Source organism: Balaenoptera borealis (genome assembly GCF_965194805.1).
Source record: "Balaenoptera borealis genome assembly, chromosome: 11".
In the NCBI taxonomy this organism is placed as follows: domain Eukaryota; kingdom Metazoa; phylum Chordata; class Mammalia; order Artiodactyla; family Balaenopteridae; genus Balaenoptera; species Balaenoptera borealis.
In genome coordinates, this window is record NC_138868.1 from 27,415,718 (window position 1) to 27,434,421 (window position 18,704).

An 18,704-nucleotide genomic window follows, 5' to 3' on the forward strand; every position below is an offset into this window, starting at 1 on the left:
TCCAAGTGACTCTGATTTGGGCCAGGGTCAGGCAGCCAGTCCTGGCCCACGGCTCTGTTGTGCAGAGAGCAGAGCCTTTGGAGCACCGGGTGTGGCATTTGGGTGCAGGAGCTGAGGCCGAGAGGAGGGGAGTGCTGTGGCCGCAGAGGAGCCAGCTGCCTGTGTGCACTTAGGCACGTACACGTGTCCTCTGAGGGTCAGGCTTGCCAGGGCGCGGTGGCTCAGCAGCCTGGTTTAGTCTGAAGCGGCCACTCAGCTGCAGGTGCCCTCTGATCCAGCAGGATGGGTCAGCTGCCTTGCCTTCTGCCTTGTGCCCTCAGCCTAGGGAGACGAGCTGTCCTTTTGAATGGAGCTCCAGGCATGCCCTTGGGGACAGCACGGCAGATACTGTGTGGAAGCACTGCCCCGAGGTGGCCTTTTACTCATTCTTGAACTAATTCTTGTTTATTTATTTATTGATAGGTATATTTATATATTTATGAATGGGAACTCTTCAGGGATGCTTTGACGCCATCTTCCAGGATGGTGGCCATCTATTTGTGATGTCCTTGGTAGAATCGTGAGACTTACAGCCTATGATTTTTCTCCAAACTTGACTGACTTAGGGAGACCAGGTGAACAGAATTCGAGCTGAACGGTTGAGTAAGAAACATTCAAATTACTCCAAGTAAACAAATGCGTTTTACTATAATGAATTCCCAGAATATCCCTCCTCCCCACCCCAATGCTGTGCCTCGTCTTAAATGGGAAGGAAGCAGCTGCTTCTTGACATGGCTCACATAATCATTTCTTCCTCCTTTAAAAAAAAGTCATAACTAGGCTTCCTAGGAGTCATTCATACAGTATTATTCTAAGATTCAGCTTTGTTTGGTGAATTTTTGTCATCGTAGAATGGTGTCCATATTCTTCTGCTTATTTCTTTTTGCTCCGGGCCTTAATGTTAACGAGATTTTTTTTTTTTTTTTTAAAGGGTTTTCTTCTTTGTGTAACGCTTGGCTCACCAAGGCCAAACACAAATTCTTCCCTTTTCTGTTCCTCAAGAATAAACCTCATCTGTTTTTTATTATTGATAAAAAAAATTTTTTTTTTTGCCTCGGTTCTGAATGACTTCACTGCTCAGTTTCGAAGTTCAAAGTGTAAATACTTAGGGTTAGAATTGCTTAAATTTGGTGGTGTTGATGGTGACTATCTTTGGAAATCATTAACATGATGCTTTAGAAATGACATTCATAATGGGCTTAAACAAATGAATAGGGCTCTCCCCCTACTTTTGTTTTGTATGCTCATTCGTGTGTTGATTCTTTAAAAGATAGGGAATTGATTGCAGTGTTGCTTCCTTTTGAAGTACTTTTATTTTGTCTAGTGTTTGTTAGTATTTGCAGGTCCTGGAGGTGGAGATAAAGAATAAATGGCAGAGAAAAGTGGAAATTGGTGGCTACTAAAAAGAAATTCGGAAGGTCTTAGAACCCCAGCACCTGAGCAGACTCTAGCAGTCAAAATATTTACCTCATGTTAAAGAAAGGCAAATCTAGCGTAAGAAATAAATACCATAGAGGGTTTAGAAGTTTTAGAAACATTTAAAAGATATGAGGACGTTTCAAACACTGTTTGGCATTGTTACTTAAAGTCTTTGAGACAAGCTGATAATTGAAAAAGAAATCTGTCAATAGAGTGTATATTTCATAATATACCAAAATGGCTTGTATACCTACAGTAGCATTATTGAGGACCAGTATTTTTATGTAGTAAGTTATTAGCATATGGACAATTGATGTTTCCAGAAGGAAAGAAAACACATTTTTAGAGTGGGTTTTTATCAGAGCAAAACAAAAATATACATCCCTCTCCAGTAGCTTATTTTTTTACAAAGTTTGCCTAGTGAATCAGACCAACAAAGCACTTGAATCTGATTTTTGGAAAGCCCAGGTACTATTATTGTTCAAAATGCACTTTCACTGAGTTTTAAAAGTTTCTTTTATATTTAAAATAAGGGTTCAAATATGCACATTCAATTTTTATAGTATTTATTTGCAAAGCATATACTAACTAGTAATTGGCTGTTAATTTTATAGACATGGTAGCTAGGGTAGTAAATCAATGACCTACTAAGTATTTTTGACAAGCAATTTTCATATCCGATGACCTCACATTTCCTTTTCAGAGTCAAATGCTATGTAATTGTTCCGTTGTGTGTTTGTATAAAACGAATCACAACACGGTAAGAAAAAGGTTAGCCTTATTAAAATAATAACCCGACTAAAATATTCACTTGAGCTTATTCACATTGTTCATAATGCTTTCAAAGGACATAGCAAAGCTTTTGTGGAGTATCTGCATATTATTTATTATCTATGGACTAAATTGATTTTTTGAAGTTGCTTTAAATTTTAAAAGCACCTTTGCTTAATATGAAAGCCCTTTAATTTTAACTGACAGATCAATTCTTAAACTTTATTTTGAAAAGAAAATGGGGAAGAATTTGTGTCTTTCGAATTAAAAGAAGTGAAAAAAATAAACCAGACATTCTAAAAAAATAGAAGGAGAAACCTGATTTTTAGTACTAATGAAATAGCAGGTGACAAAATAGTTGTCTTTTTGATTTTGATCACAAAAAATAAACTGGTAGTGACAGGATATGATGGAGAGATTTGACATCCTGGCAAATCACTGTCATTGATTCAATTATTCTAATTCTGAATAAAAGCTGTATACAGTATGTGTTTATGCTACAGTGGGTTTTTTTTAAGTGACTGACATTCATCATATCGGTTAGACAGTTTTAAAAACCTAGGCTTTGTTTTCCGCAATGTTGTCAAGAACAAATAAAGTATAATTTGTGGTATATTAAAAGCAAACTGCTCAAAAATGCTAGACATAACTGCTTCAAGATAGTCTAATATATTTGGAAATGTATCTTGAAAATTCAGTTTCTCCTAATAGATGTTAAACAGCTTTTTTAAAAACTGAGACTCTTTACTTAAATATGCAAGTTACTTTTCTAACTTTTACTTTTTGTCTACTATTTGTCAAAAGCTTTGAGAATATGGAACTATGATTCAAAAAACTAGTATTTCATATGAAAACGAGTTCAATATATCCACAAAGACATGTTTATATTGTTATAAATGTACACACCTACCAATGTTCATAATTAACAAAGGGTTTTACCTGATGCAATGGAAATCCGAGTTAGCTTTTTTATACTTTGTCTCAGACCGATGTTTTGTAAAAATCTCTCACCAAGCTTCAATACATGTTTTCCCCCAGTATCCTAGCATGAATGTAGCTGTCGGTTTGAATTTCAATCCTGAATTATGTCTATTGACATAATTTCACAGTGCGAACTTTAATTGTTTAAACAGAGACCATCTACTTCTTTGTCTAAGTTTTCTATCACTCAAGTTCTTTATATTTATTAACTACTATGGCAGACTAATTATTTTTAATGGAGTCTTAATCCCAAAATACTATCTTGTCTTCATCAATTTCATAACAGGATGCATAAATGCAAATTCATTTTATTTTAGTCTTCATATATTAGCAAACAAATTTTTTCATTTCTTAAAAAAACCTTAGCATTTTTGGTGGGAGGTGTCTTTTTCAGAAATGAAGAGAAAATACGTTTTTCATACATAATTTTGAATTTCATAACGTTTTATATGCTACCTGCTGTAACATGCACTTTACCATGAACTGAGTGCCTTAAACACACATACACTAATGACCACTGTAAGGCATCTTGATTTGCTTTTATTTAAAAATAAAATTATCTATTTTCTCTAGATATAGCATAAACCAAAATTTAAAGTGAAAGTATTTCTGCTGTACTATTGCTGTATAGAAAGTTGGTTCAAATAACGAAGAATGGTGGCCTCATTTTGCAATCCTAACTGTGTTTTTCAAGGATTGGAGGTCAAATCGTTAAGAAAAATATTTACATAAGCTATTAGCAATCATAATTAGAGTGTCATATAATTCTGCGTCAACCACTAAGGAGGAATCACTAGAAGTCCAGGTGCTTCTTGCCTCGGGCCGTCATGCCACAGCCTGGGCCCAGCAGCTTGGCGGATTCTGCCAGATCCTGTTTGCTCGAGCGGCTCACTGTGTCTGACAAGTCTGGAGGCAAATGCAGTCGCTATGGCAGAAGATTTCAGGGGAAGGAAAGAAAGAAGAAAAGAAATAATTAATTTTGCTTTTGCCAGCACACTTCAGAATACAATATTATGCTCTGTTGATCAGCATTTAGTCTTGCATATAAAATTCTTGCTAAAACAATTCTCAGACTGAAGCCCAATATAATCACATCCTATTCCTACTAGATTTTACAAATTGTAGCCATTACAGAAACTGGACCAGGACTCTTAGTGGCACATTTCCAGAGGCCAAACCTAAATGTATTAAGATTTTTCTTATTTAGGTAGAAATGAAAACATGTAAGTGCATAAATAAAAGCATAATTGAAAAATATCACATAATAATGGCAGGGTTGTTTTTTGGCTTTTTTTTTTTTTTTTTGGCTAGAGCTCCAAGATCGTATTATTTTTCAACTGAATGTAGCTTTTCAGCAATTATGGATTCCCACAAATGCTTGTTTCCCTTTGTCTATTAAGTTGACCTGATGATTTTTATTTCAAGGCTATACTTTCTTTAAGGAACTTACAATTTTCATAGACAAATGTCATATTGACATAATGAAAAAAATGATACCAACCAAAGGGTCAATATTTTTCATATGCCCAGATAAGTCAGCCATAACATCTGCTATAGGTCTTGGTAAGTTTGTTTCTATGCGTCATGTTGGGTCATGTTTTCAAACATACAGTGTAACTTTGAACATCTCCCCCTCCTGTTTTTCTGCAGGTTGATTTAAGGAGACCCAGTAACCAACCATCATTACAAAACAGTTACAGTAATTAGGGAGAAATATTCATATTTCAAAAGACCTTTTTTGGTTTTCAAAAGGATCTCTATCAAATTCCTTCAACTATCAGTGCTCCCAGACCACATGATTTGTTTCATAAAAATCCAAACTCAAAGGAACATGTTTCTTGCGTGAGGCAGAGTGGGTGTGCGAGGCTAAAGGTAAGTAGGGCAGGATGGGGTCATCCCCTGATGACTAAGCAAAGCCTTGATGAGGTGAACTGACCTGGAGACAACCTACCTGAAACCCTTCATTTGAAAACTCCCTTCAATATGAAAAAAAAAAAAAATTCAAGATGAAAAAGGGAAAAACCATTTTTTTGGGTCAAAATATTGCGATCCACCAGCATATGTTCTGGCTAGTTTCTTTCCCGATAAAAGGCTTGTTTATTGTCATGTAAACACAAGCTGTGTGCAAGGATCAAAACATTTTAAAACATTAAAAATAATTTATGAAAATATTCTTCCTTGATTTCAGTTTGCTGGTACAAATATATATAGGATGAAAGACACTATTATATAGATATGTGATCAACAAAGATGTCAGAAAGGTCCAGAAAAGCTATAATATCCATACAGTAATATAAGTATAGTATTATTCATTTGTATGCTTAGTACCCAGCCTGTCACTTAAGTCATTAAATGTCTATTTCTTGAATAATAAAAAAGAACTCAAATAAGACACATTTTGCCTTTGCTTTAAACAATTCTTTCATTTCTTCATACCCTAGTTTCAGAAAGGATTTCAGGTAGAAATGAAAGTGTGAAAGGCTCAGGAAGGAATCTAAAAGACATGCATGACTCTAAAGTCTGAGGTCACGAATGTCTTTGCAGTAGTGTTAACTCTATCAGTGTTCACGTGAGGAAGCAGGAGGGGAAGAGATATTTAATTATATGGCTGAGTTTAAATGTTTCTTTAAGATCTTGTAGTAATTGCTAATGAGCAAAGGAAAAATGACTAGGGTATATGCATGACCTGAAGGCTCTCTGAAACTTAAAGAAAAGTCACCATTAAAAAACATGGGGCTTCCCTGGTGGCGCAGTGGTTGAGAATCTGCCTGCCAATGCGGGGGACACGGGTTCGAGCCCTGGTCTGGGAAGATCCCACATGCTGCGGAGCAACTGGGCCCGTGAGCCACAACTACTGAGCCTGCGCGTCTGGAGCCTGTGCTCCGCAACAAGAGAGGCCGCGATAGTGAGAGGCCCGCGCACCGTGATGAAGAGTGGCCCCCGCTTGCCGCAACTAGAGAAAGCCCTCGCACAGAAACGAAGACCCAACACAGCCATAAATAAATAAATAAATAAATAAATAAATAAATAAATAAATGTGAAAACAGGAAGGATGAAGATTTTAAAAAAAACAAAAACAAAACAAAACTTATGTGTGTGTTTGTGTGTGTGTGTGTGTGTGTATACTTTTGGTTGGGACCTCAAAAAGATGAGGTCAGATGGTGATTAGGCTGTTTAGGAAATTAACTGGAGTCAACAAATATTTAGAATCTACTCGAAGCAAGGCATTCTGAAAAGATATGTGAACAGAGCACCCTCCACACTCCGTGCTGCCTTACAATCCAGTAACAGGCATGAGGCAAGCACACAGGTAACCCTCATAGTGAGCAGTCCAAGTTTTGTCTACAAGAACGGCAGAGACAAAGCAGAAATCGTGGTGCGGGGAGGGGGCCAGAAAGCTTCACCGAGATGGGCTAGGTGTTAAATACTGAACTGGATTCTGACATACAGAAATGGTGATTTGCTTAACGGTGGAACGGATACATCTCTAAGATGCATTTGGTGGAAGGCTTCTACTGCTCTGACAATCCAAATGAGAAAACTAGTGTAGTTTATTCAGAACCAGCATAATATCATTTATTTCAGGAGCTTACCTATTTGCTAAAAATTTCTCTTCCTTTGCTGCTCTAGGCAATGAGCGTGAGCCAGTTGGCGGAAAGCCCTTCATAGCAAAAGTAGCTAAATGTGACGTGTGACATGCTTGGAAATCTTTCAGGTTGAATGGCTTTGAAGAAGAGTCAAATACCATTCGTGTGTAACTTCTGAGCACAAAAATTTGGGGTGATGTGGTTAAATGCTTCTAACCAAATGTCACACCGTAAAAGCTAGTTGCACACCCATGTCCTTTGAAAAAAGCCCAAGGATGGCTCTTGGAAATATGTGAATCTACGTGTGATTTTGCCAGCTTTTGTTGATTATTACTCGAACGAGCTTACTCTGCAGCCTAAAGTCTCAAGCAGTGGGTTTTGTTTTCTCCCTTTCTAAGCCTCCCCCCGTGCACCATGTCAGTGCGATGTGAAGCAGCGAGGAAGAAGGAGAGATCAGGTTCCAGGCTTGCCAGGTGTGTCAGGCACTTTCCCTTTGAGGCTTCCAAAGCATTTACACACTTGACACGTAAACGTTCAGATGCTGCTGTACCCCAGATCTGTCTTCTGAGAAAATGTGCTGTAAGATACTCTACACAGTACGGTGACCTGTTTAGACCAAAGCTGCAAGGCTGTGGGGGTATAAACGTTTGGACCTTGACGTTGCACTGGGTAATGGTTTCAGTAAAAATCAAGACTATCAAAAAATCTTGTAGAGATTCAATCTTGTAAACCAGATCAAGGTACTCATCTTTCTCATTTTATACCTGGGGTTCTGAGGCCAGCGCCAAAAACATACCTTACATTTAAAAAAAATTATTTTATTTTATCCATTTATTTAATTTTTGGCTGCATTGGGTCTTCGCTGCTGCACGCGGGTTTTTCCTCTAGTTGCTGAGAGCCGGGGTGGGGGCTACTCTTCGTTGCGGTGCGTAGGCTTCTTATTGCGGTGGCTTCTCTTGTTGCGGAGCACGGGCTCTAGGTGCACGGGCTTCAGTAGTTGTGGCTCGCGGACTCTAGAGCGCAGGCTCAGTAGTTGTGGCTCAAGGGCTCTAGAGTGCAGGCTCAGTAGTTGTGGTGCACGGGCTTAGTTGCTCCGCGGCATGTGGGATCTTTCCAGACCAGGGCTTGAACCGCTGTCCCCTGCGTTGGCAGGCGGATTCTTAACCACTGTGCTACCAGGGAAGCCCTACTTTACATCTTGAGCTAAAATTTTTCCACCTGATTTTCTTTTCCCAGATTCTGGGAGGAAGGAGCTGCTTGTCTGGCTGACTGCCTGCCTATTTTTTCCATGAATGCCTTGTCTTGAATGATGATTTCTATGTAGGCAAAGGGATCTGGGAAAGGTGCGACAACTCCCAAGGTTCCGCAGAGGCCTATGTACTTTACAGCGATTCATCCCACTGCGTTAATGGGTCCCTTTTCTTCAGTGCTACAAGGTGGGAAATAGCGAGGCTGACAAAATGCCCTGGCGGATTACAGGAGTTCCTGCCAAAAGGCACCCTTAGCCCTATAGGAAGCCCTGGGTCGTAATAAAGAAGTAGCAGCGGAAGTGCTTTGCCCTGTGGCTCCAGGGAGTAAGTACCAAGCCGAGCTGGACTGAGATTCTTTCCCCTCTGCCTTCCTCTCTGTCCCTTTGTTGGGCTGAGCCACTGACTATATTTTGTTCCTTCTTGAGTCAGCAACTCTACTGATTGTACATAGGATTGGGTTTCCTGGCTCCACAGTTCTCTTCCTAATTCCTTTTCTCCCAGCCTGCCAGACCTGTGCTCAGCACTCACAGTTCCCAGACAGAAGGGGCAAGATAATGAATCTAGGTTACACCTGGATTTGAGACAAATTGCAGGTAAATACCATTAAAATAAGTTAAATCAATTTATATTTTTCATATTTTGCCAAGGCCAAACCACCAGGCACTGTTTGTTTTCTGAAAACAATTGGTGTAGTACATTTTAACCCTTAGCAAATGAATAGAGATTTGTTTTAATTCTTTAAAATTTATGACATTTCCTGAAAAGTCAAACTTTCCATTACTCACAATCACAGAAATAGGAGTTAATATTTCAAAATACTTCCTAATAGTTTTTTTCTTTTTTCTTTAAAACACAATCAATTTAAATTAAAACTTGTAAACACCTTAGAACATATAGGTTCTACATTGGTCCCTTCACAGAGGCAGCCAGTGACAGTTTAATACCTCCCTCTGTCACTCGCTCTCAATGTGACTTCAGATAAGTCACTTCACCTGTCTAGCTTCAGTTTCCTCATCTATCACAAGTGAATAATTCTCCCCTCATAAGACCGTTATGGGGATCATATGAGATATGAAGTGTTTTGTGAATTATTAAGTACTACACTAATTTATTTCTACCTCTTTTTGCTTCAAGAAGGCATTTGAGGTGGCTCATAAAAATACCTTTGGGACAAGATAAAAATAAGTGAGCTTATTAGGGCAAGGAAATGAATCTACAAATTTAATGAAAAACATATTTGTAAGCAACAGAAACAGAATATTGGACTCGGCCAGCAGGTCTCATCACTAAGTCTTAGCATTTACTACACATTGCCCTCTACTGCAGTGCTGTAAAGAAATATAAATATAAAAGGAAACTGCAGTCATTGTCTCCACTTCTGGGAAGATTTAAAAAGGCTAAATAATTTCCCTCATACTTAGTAAGAAAATAGTGAAAACGGGGCATGTTAGGTGCCTGGCTTCTGGGCCAGTGAAAATATGCATGGCTGTATTAAGGAGGCAATTTGGGGTCCATTTATTTATTTTTATTTATCTATTTTTAAATTTTATTTATTTATTTATTTATTTTTGGCTGCATTGGGTCTTCGTTGCTGCATGCAACCTTTCTCTAGTTGCGGAGGCTACTCTTCGTTGCAGTGCGCAGGCTTCTCATTGCGGTGGCTTCTCTTGTTGCGGAGCACAGGCTCTAGGCGCGCGGGCTACAGTATTTGTGGCACGTGGGCTCCGTAGTTGTGGTTTGCAGGCTCTAGAGCACAAGCCCAGTAGTTGTGGCGCATGGGCTTAGTTGCTCCGCCGCATGTGGGATCTTCCCAGACCAGGGCTTGAACCTGTGTCCCCTGCACTGGCAGGCAGATTCTTAACCACTGCGTCACCAGGGAAGCCTATATTTATCTTTAAAAAAATCTATCTTGCACATGTATTTAATGCTGACACAATAACAAAAGAAATGTCAGAAGATGAAGCTTCTCCACTCAAGTTTTAAAAGCATTTCCCCTTCTTTATATCATGGGCAGGAAACCAATGCACAAAAGACTCATCATCCCACTCCATTGATTCTTTCAAGAGCTGTGTGATGCCCTAACCTGGAGCATGATTTGCTGATTTCTGTAGCCATATTCTGTGTTATGAGGCACTGCTCTGGATGGTAGGGAATGAATTAGAGTATAGGCTAAGTAGCTGCAATACAGAGATATCCCAACCCACTTCAAGAAACAGCTAAACAACAGATAGAAGTTTATTTATCTCCCACTTTATGGGCCAGAAGTAGGCAATGCTGAACCGGAAGGACTGGTCTGCCATCCTCAACAAGCGGCTCCCACTTCTGGCTCCAAGGCTGATCTTTTTTGCTCTCTCTCAGCTGGTGGGAAGCAGGGGCCATGAAGGAAGACTTGCAAGTTGGACACATCACTTCCATACACATCCAGAACTTAAACATGGCCACACCTGGTTGCGAGGGAGGCTGGGAAATGTTTTAAAATATGTGAAAATGTTCAGCAAATGCATTACTATGGAAGAAGGAGCAAATGGATACTGGGAGACAACCAGTAGTCAGCTACAGTGTCGAGAAGGGCCATAGCAAAACGATCACCCTCCCGAAGCATTCACTCTTTGTGTGAGCCCCTGCTAATGGCGGAAGGCTCCCTACTTAGTTTCTGACCAAGGAAATGCACACCTGATGCCCCCCCCAGCCCAGAGGGCAGGGGTTAAAGTAGTGCTCAGAGTCTCTTTTATATCATAAAAAGGGATATATTTCCTTTGTGCAGAGACTGATTTCCTTCCGGGGGGCGCTAGGAGGAGGGTAGAGGGAAGGAACCAGATGAAGCAGGCTTTGATATGCTATTCATCATCACTATTATTTCTTCACAAGAGTTCAGAGTGCAAAAAATTCGCACAGTGTTATATGCCGTTATATAATTATTATATTTTTAAGTTATTGCATTTATATTATTGCAAAAAACTCGCACAGTGTTATATGCCATTACATAATTATTATATTTTTAAATTATTGCATTTATATTATTCCATAATCATTACATTATTACAATGCAATGTTACATTGTAGTTATTCTATATCTGGCTAAAATTTTGCAGTGTGGAAGATGCATTTGCCTAATTTTGTGAATTTTGTGTTACTCTTGTATATGAGTAGGGCAGTGGAAATCATGCCAGAACCATATTTTGGCTCTTTTTGGATTGATAAGTGTACGTTTGATAGCAGCCGAATATTTCTGGAAGAAATGCTGCCAAAACATGGTCAGGTTTTAGGTTTCAGTTTTGTTTGTTTGTTTAAGATCCAATTCATCCCCAGGGTTTTGGATTAAAATTGTTTTATTGAATGTCATAATCATACTATATCCTTTGAATTGAAAAAAATTCATTTGGTTCTTCCTGATTGATCTGAAAATTAGACAAAATTTCAGAGCTGGAACATTGCACATTGGCTGCCCATTGAAAAATGCTCAGGTGTGCAATTATTTTGACCGTCAATTATAACTGACAGTATTGTCTTGCCTCCAAACTCACCTCTCTGAAAGCAGATTGTGAAGAACTCACTTGTCTAAACATAAGTGTGATTTGTGAAAAGGCATGTGTCTGTGGCAGAGATTGCTAGCTTACTCCCAATATCTATTCTCTTCCTTTGCAGCGAGTAAAAGAATCTCTGAGTATTAGTGGGACACATGGCCTCCCAGAATAAAGGCCACGCTCCCCAGCTGCCTTTGCCAATAGCTGAGGCTGAGTGATTAAGCTCTGGTTGCTTCATCTTGAGCAGAAGTGCTATGATTAAGCTCAAGGTTAGATCCTTAGAGAGGGGGAGGTGCCAATTACTTCCCTTTTCCCTTGGCATCGTTATTCGACCCCAGCAAGAGGACCCCCGCCCTGGGCTTTGACCCACCCCTCCTCATGGGGTGAGGAATTAACAGGGCGAAGGGGATGTGCCCATCTAGAGCCTGTACCCTTCATTATAGGACACACTCTGGGTACTCAGAACCTCAGAACTCCCTGTGCAAATGGCCACAAAGCCTGCACAGGTCGGTCTCTTCCCCAGGTTTGACCACCGTGGGCAAACTGTGTCATCTATGTGCACACCCTGGGGCCCCAGGAGGAGCCAAGGGGTGGCTGTTTGTGGGGAGTGTGGACAGAGTTTGGATGTGAAGGCTGGGTGTCCCCAGGCACAATCACGTTGCCCGCTGTGTGTGGGAAGGAGATGGGGGTGGGGAGAGAAAGGAGATGGGCTGTAGGCCCGTTCTGCCTATGTCTCCATGTTCTGGAGTAGAACCCTGATCCTAAATTTAAACTTGGCTTTCCAGGTAGGTATATTTGTGAAGGAAGGAAGGGAAAGCATATTTAATGATTTTTTGGCTTGGTAACTTTTAAATATTGAGGCATATAATAATGTGGTCCTTTATTTGCATTCCTGCTCTAGGCTCCACAACGTTAGGGACAAGCCAAACTTCCCTCTTCCCACTCGCTGAAATGTCGACTTGAGGGTAGGTGCTGAAGCAGCTGTCCTGGGCCATCAAACGGAAGCTATGGGCTGAGGAGGGCATAGCAAAACCACAGAATTAGTTTAGGGTCTCCTGTCACCACCTGGCACCAAAAGAGCCCTGGGCCACCAAATTGAGCTTTTATGTGGTATGTGTTCCATATTATTTAAGCCACTGCATCTTTGAATTTCTTTAATAGCAGCCTAACCTATATCCTCCTTACGGAGAATTTGGGACCTGAAAAATGGATCGAGTTCTACCATCAAAATCTAAGTTGGCAGTATATATTAGTCCACGCCACTCTCTCACCTCGTCCCAGCTCACCCTTCCCCCACCCTGTGTCCTCAAGTCCATTCTCTATATCTGCATCTTTATTCCTGTCCTGCCCCTAGATTCTTCATAACCATTTTTTTTTAAAGATTCCATATATATGTGTTAGCTGATTCACTTTGTTATAGAGCAGAAACTAACACACCATTGAGAAGCAATTATACTCCAATAAAGATGTTAAAAAAAAAAATCTAAGTTGGCTTAGTGGTTGGAAGGTGGGCAGTGAGGTCAGTATCACAGATTGGAAAGCTGACTACCCTTGTTAGGCCTGTGGCTCTAGTTGAAACGTTGGAGAAATTCAGGATATTGTTGTGTTAGTGGCTTCTTGCCATTTTTGGCAAAGTTATTTATGAAAGAGAAATGAACTTAGGCTAGAGCTACAGAATATGCAAGAAGAGGTAGAGGAACTACAACTCTATTAAGGAAATGCCCTGCCTGCAGCTCACAACTTAAAGTGAATAAAAGCTTGGTAATTTGGGATGTCAGAAGGTTGAAAAAACCCAGCTATTTCTGCAATTGCACACCAGAGCAGGCAACCTTCACAGATGTCTTTGCCCCTAAGCCTCGGTGAAATACCTCATTAAGAGGCTGGCCAGAAAAATGGGAGCCAGCTCAGAGACAAAAGTCAGATTAAGGGTGTTGCCTTCCCTCTCAAGTCTATTATTTCAGATGGCTTCAAGCTAGTTACAAGTAAGATGAAAGAGAGAGGTATAGGTAGAACCGAGAGGCCAGAAAATAAGACTCAAGTCTTACAAGGTAAGAGTTGTGGTGGACATGCGCCCATTTCAACTGCCTTGTGGTGTGTCTGCCTGCAGGTAAGAGGCTGGAAAGGTGTGAATTAGGCTTATCCAGTTAGACGCAGCTGTACTAGATTTAGAAGGTGGAAGAGAAGCAGGTGCTCTCCTCCTGCTACTTTTACTGCTGCAATTGGCAAGCACTGTTGCAGGGACAGTTTTTTGTGTTGTTGTGTTTTTTTTGCATTCTAGTGACTAGTCAACAGCTTCATAGGCTTCATGGGAGCAGAGAGGCAGCTGTGGAAATGGAGGCCAGCCCAGTGTTTCAGTGTCCAGTGACTTGCTTCATGGGGGCCAAGAAGCACCGGCAGCAGTGGCAGCGGGAAGTTACTTGCCCCAAGATTGGGGGTTGTTTTGCCAAAGAAACTACAAGCCTGGTCAAGAGTATATGAGTATTCAACCCCTAAAGAAATCTTAAGCCCCCAAATCTGATCTATCAATAAGTGGGCTGTAAAAACTGTGCAGCCCCCAAAGGGCACAGACTCTAATAGCGACTTCACGTAGCCATCAATGATAATGGACAAGGAATAACTTTCTAAAGGGGTACAAAGAAGAGTGGACAAGGGAGTTCCTTCCAGAGGGCAGAACTGAGGGTTACAAACGCGGCTACACTCCTCTACTGCCAGGGCAGAGAATTTTTGCAGTTTCTCTCCAGTAGGATTCCCCACTCACCCCTGAAGAAGAGGTAAGTGTGTGGGAAGAGGCTGTGCACGGATATTTGGGTTCCGAAGGGCTGTGGACTCTGATAGAGACTGTCATTAACCTCCAGTGTCCACTCTCCCTTCCTCCTTTAGTAGAAGAACCCGGGAATATACGGCCATCCTGAATAAAGACTTTACTTCCAAGCTTCCCTTTCAACTGGTTGTAGAATACGTGACCAAGTCTGAAAAATACCGAAGTGATGTCACAACTTCAGGGTATTCAAATGGGATTTGAACTCAGGCATTCTGGCTTCAAAGTCCACATTCTTACTCACTGCTCTATGTGCCAGAACTTTTCTAAGCACTGGAGGTAAAATAGTGAACAAGACAGGCAAAATCCTTGCTTTCAAAAAACTTACAACTTCAGAAAGGGACAATACATAGACACTTATTAACACAAGGAGAGACAGCTAACATACAGGAAAGCCAACAAATGGAGAAGATAATTCAGACAGTGAGAAGTCTTTTAAGGAAATGAAACATGGTGATATGATACTGTCTGGGGGTACTACTCTAATTGGTGAAAGCCTTTCTGCAGAGTACATTTGAGCTAAGATCTAAATTTTCAGAAAAGACCAATGAGGACCTGAAAAAGAAGTTTCCAGGCAAAGGGAATGAAATGCAAAAGTCTTAAGGTAGGAATAAGCTTGGCATTTTCGAAGGACAGAAAAAAGGGCACCTTTTCTGGAGCAGTCACCAAACAGGGGAGTGGCCGCGGCTAGGAGAAGTTTGGCTTGGTAGGAGCATGGTGGGAGTGGGAGGATGCTGTGGGTCAATAATAGAAAACAACAGTTGTTGCAAATGTGTATTCTATTAAAGACAGAATTTCCCAAAAGGTGGTGTACACAGGCTGTTCTAGATCCTGCTTTCTTTTGATTCAGAAAAGACATTCTAGTCACTAAGTGACCCACAGGATCCTCCCACTCCCGCTGTGCTCCTGTGGGGAGTGGTGGTCCTCAGTCTCACGCCTGCCCAACAGGAAGATTCCAGGTGGAGGGGTTGGGCCCTGTGTGAAGTGTGCATGGAGGAAAGACTCTGGCAGTGCTGTTTGTGGGGACGGCTTGTTGCGTTTAATCCTCTTAAAATGTGAGTCAGCATCTTTTGGACTACATAATAATGAGAATACCACCATGTTTCAGTTCCAATGTTCCTGAACTTTCAGACATTGGAGATATGGGGAGTCATGTTATTCTCCTCCTTTATTTCATACACTGATGGAGAACAAACTAGATTATTCCTGGAGAACTTTCCTTAAAATAGTTGTACTTTCTACACAAACTAAAGGCAGTATCTTTTTCTTTTCTTTTCTTTGGGTCTCTCCTTTTTCTTTTGCACATTTTATTCTCATTCATGTTCTAACACGAGCAGGACTGAAAAAATATATCATTTAGGTAACAGTTGGAATAAAGTGACTTGAATTGTGACCTAAACTTGGACAGTAGAAACTGTGAAAGATGCCTCCCCTTGCCCTCCCCCCCCACTAGCCTCTTCTCTGGGATGGATAAAGGATAAAGGAATGGGGTGGCTAAGTCCCACATGGCCACTGTGATCCTGTGGTTGTGCATCACGGCCTGAATGAGACTCCCCATATCTCCTGAACGGACTCCCTCTCATTCATCCTTCCTGAATTGTAGCAGGGCTTCTCACTCTGGCAATCTTTTGACTGGTCTCCAACTCTGCTTAACGCAAGGCTCGTATGGGCTCTGGACCACACAATGCAGGCAGGAGCATATAAGCTCCAGAGTGTATAGAATCTGAATTAAGCTTGAGCAGGGCCAAGCTGAGAGACTCTTGAGATCTAGGGCCTACTGCTGCTCTGGCAGTTAAGTGGAAGAAGACTGAGATCTTTCTGTGGAGAGACCGTCGTTTTGATAGGCTCTTCAAGCCTGCTTTGTCCAGAAGGCCCCTTTTCTACCCGAGACAAGTGAGGAAACATTTTAGGAGCAATATTTTGGTACCACCCCTCCGATGGCTTAAGAATAGTAAGATATTTTAGGAACATATACCGTTTTCGGATCTGAATGTTGAGCTTGAAAAAAACACTTCTTTTAGAAATAAATCCAAACTACTAATTATATGCGAACTTTTTTTCTCTTAAAGCATATGGAAACTATTCTGGAGGTGGCAAAAGGTACAGTCTGTTCTTGTCTGCTAGAATTCAAACTAATGTTTGCTCCTTACTATAATCTGAAGCTTCCTACTCAGTAAACTGTTAGCAGATAAATATGTGTGTAAGCTCAAGGCTGATCCCTAAATCCTAGAGATTTTTGAAACTATAGCAGATGCACTTTAACTTAGGGACTGGCAGAGGTCTGACTGATACATAGCTAATGGAAGAGATGAATTCTAACATGTGAAAAAGCAGGAATCAGAGAATTTTGAAATCAGATAATTGCTTTAGTTATCACACTAATTTCAGTCCACTAAATAACTCCAAATTGGCAGCTTTGGATGAACACTCCCTCAACCATATATTTTCGTATGTAAGTATGAACATATATTGATTTCCTTTTGGCTGTCCACAAATGAGTCCTAGGAGCATAATGGCCAATGTGTTTGCTTGCATAATGCCCTACAGTGTGTGCAGAACATTGCTCCACAAAGCCCTGAGATGGGGTATGAAGGGCTCGGTGGAAATGGCAATGTATAACATGTCGACAGCATTAAATCTCCCAACTGCTCTGTAGTTACTTTGAGATCCCCACGTTTAAGGGTTTGCTAGTTCCTGGATATGAAGAAAGAATTTTTAATGGGGCCAACTGTAGGTGTTTACAAGGGGGAATTGTTGTTTTTTATTAGGAGCTGCCTTATGTTCAATAGTTGTATTTACTTTGTCAAGCTAGCCAGAATTAGAAATTCCCATTGCTAGGCAGCCCAGAGCGTCTGCGAAGTATTTCTGGGCATTCAGAACTGAGGCATGTGCTGCCCAAAGGCAGGTTTCATTACAGTGTGTTATTTAGTCCTTGTTCGTCCCTCCCTACCCACACACCCCCAGATAGCAGTGCTTCTATAACAGGAAATCTTGCTTACTTTATGCTGAAACATATTTACATGACTGAAACACGACAATTAACACATTTGTAAGGCTTGAGGGATAGGCACACTTTAATGGTTTTTTGAAGCAGGCAGATTTCCTGGAGCTTTTAATCTTATTTTATTTTGTTCTGCATGCGTGAACACGTTCTTCTTTACTATAGGTATTTGACAAGGTCTACCTGGTGTGAATGTGAATGAAAAGAAAATAATGTAAAACTTAACTTTACGTTTTATCTTTGCCAAACCATTCCTAACTGCTTTCACCAGTTCAATGTATATTGAGGGCTATGCTATTATTTTTGACATGTTGTGTTAGCTTTTATACAAAGGCAGTTAGGTAGTATGTTTTTGGCTTGACAAAATGAAATGTGGCTTTCTCTCTACTGACAGTATAAAAACTTTTCATGATGAATGAAAAGTATCAATTACAGCGGTGATTTTCCGCACTCTTCATGGTCAAAGGTACACTCTCCTAGGTGGTGTATATTTCACTTGCTCCAAATTTAAATTAACAGCCAGGTGGTATAAAGCAGTATTATTTGATAAGTGCTACTGTGTGTGTGTGTGTGTGTGTGTGCGCATGTGTGTATATGAGTGTGATGTTTATTTATACATATAAATATACATATAACATGGCAATGTTAGGAATATTTTAATATCTTTAAGTGTATAGATTAATTGCCGAGATCTTGGTAAAATTTTAGAAAAAATCCCTTTCATATCAGAACCCTCGGTAATGAAATGAAACTTCCATTTTCCTTTTGATTTCTGCATGTTAACTCGGAAACCCCCGCCCCAATTCTCACTAAAAGTTTACGGCAAATTTACAAATTACACTGCGTTCAAATAGTCACCCAGTACATCTATCTCTCCCCTCCACAGACCTCCTTCCTCACCAATTTCAAAGGGAGCTCAGTGAACAGACTGGGCAAAGCGAGAGCCCTCTCTCTACATGCCTTAGGGCGGTGATGGGGCAGCACCAGACTGAGTGCACTAGCTGAGGGATACAGATTAGAGATGAGGACCTAACTCCAAAGAGTAACTCTCTGCTGAAGTGACTTCACAGATAAGAAGTATGCAGAGAATCAATTTAGTCTTAGATAGAAAACCTCTCCATGAATAATGGGAAATAAAGTTAAAGGATATGAAGCAAATAAAGCAAGAAAAAAATACTGATGATCAGAAAAGAGCAAAATATTTGTGAGTATATAGATAAATGACTATGCCTACTTTTAGGGATTCTTTTTTTGTATTTATTTATTTGGTTTAATCAAAATGCATATTTCTATGGAAATGTTAACAAGAGCTAA

General features: G+C 40.4%; 1 protein-coding gene across 1 annotated transcript in view; it reads right to left on the bottom strand.

The window, feature by feature from the left end:
• Positions 1-2,007: 2,007 nt before the first annotated feature.
• Positions 2,008-18,704, bottom strand: part of ELP4 (elongator acetyltransferase complex subunit 4) — a 235,213-nt gene continuing 218,516 nt past the window's right edge. The window contains exon 10 of the mRNA XM_082343808.1: positions 2,008-4,135. Within this exon, the coding sequence (XP_082199934.1) occupies positions 4,004-4,135 (132 nt within the window). The 3' untranslated portion in view covers positions 2,008-4,003. The remainder of the gene's footprint in view (positions 4,136-18,704) is intronic.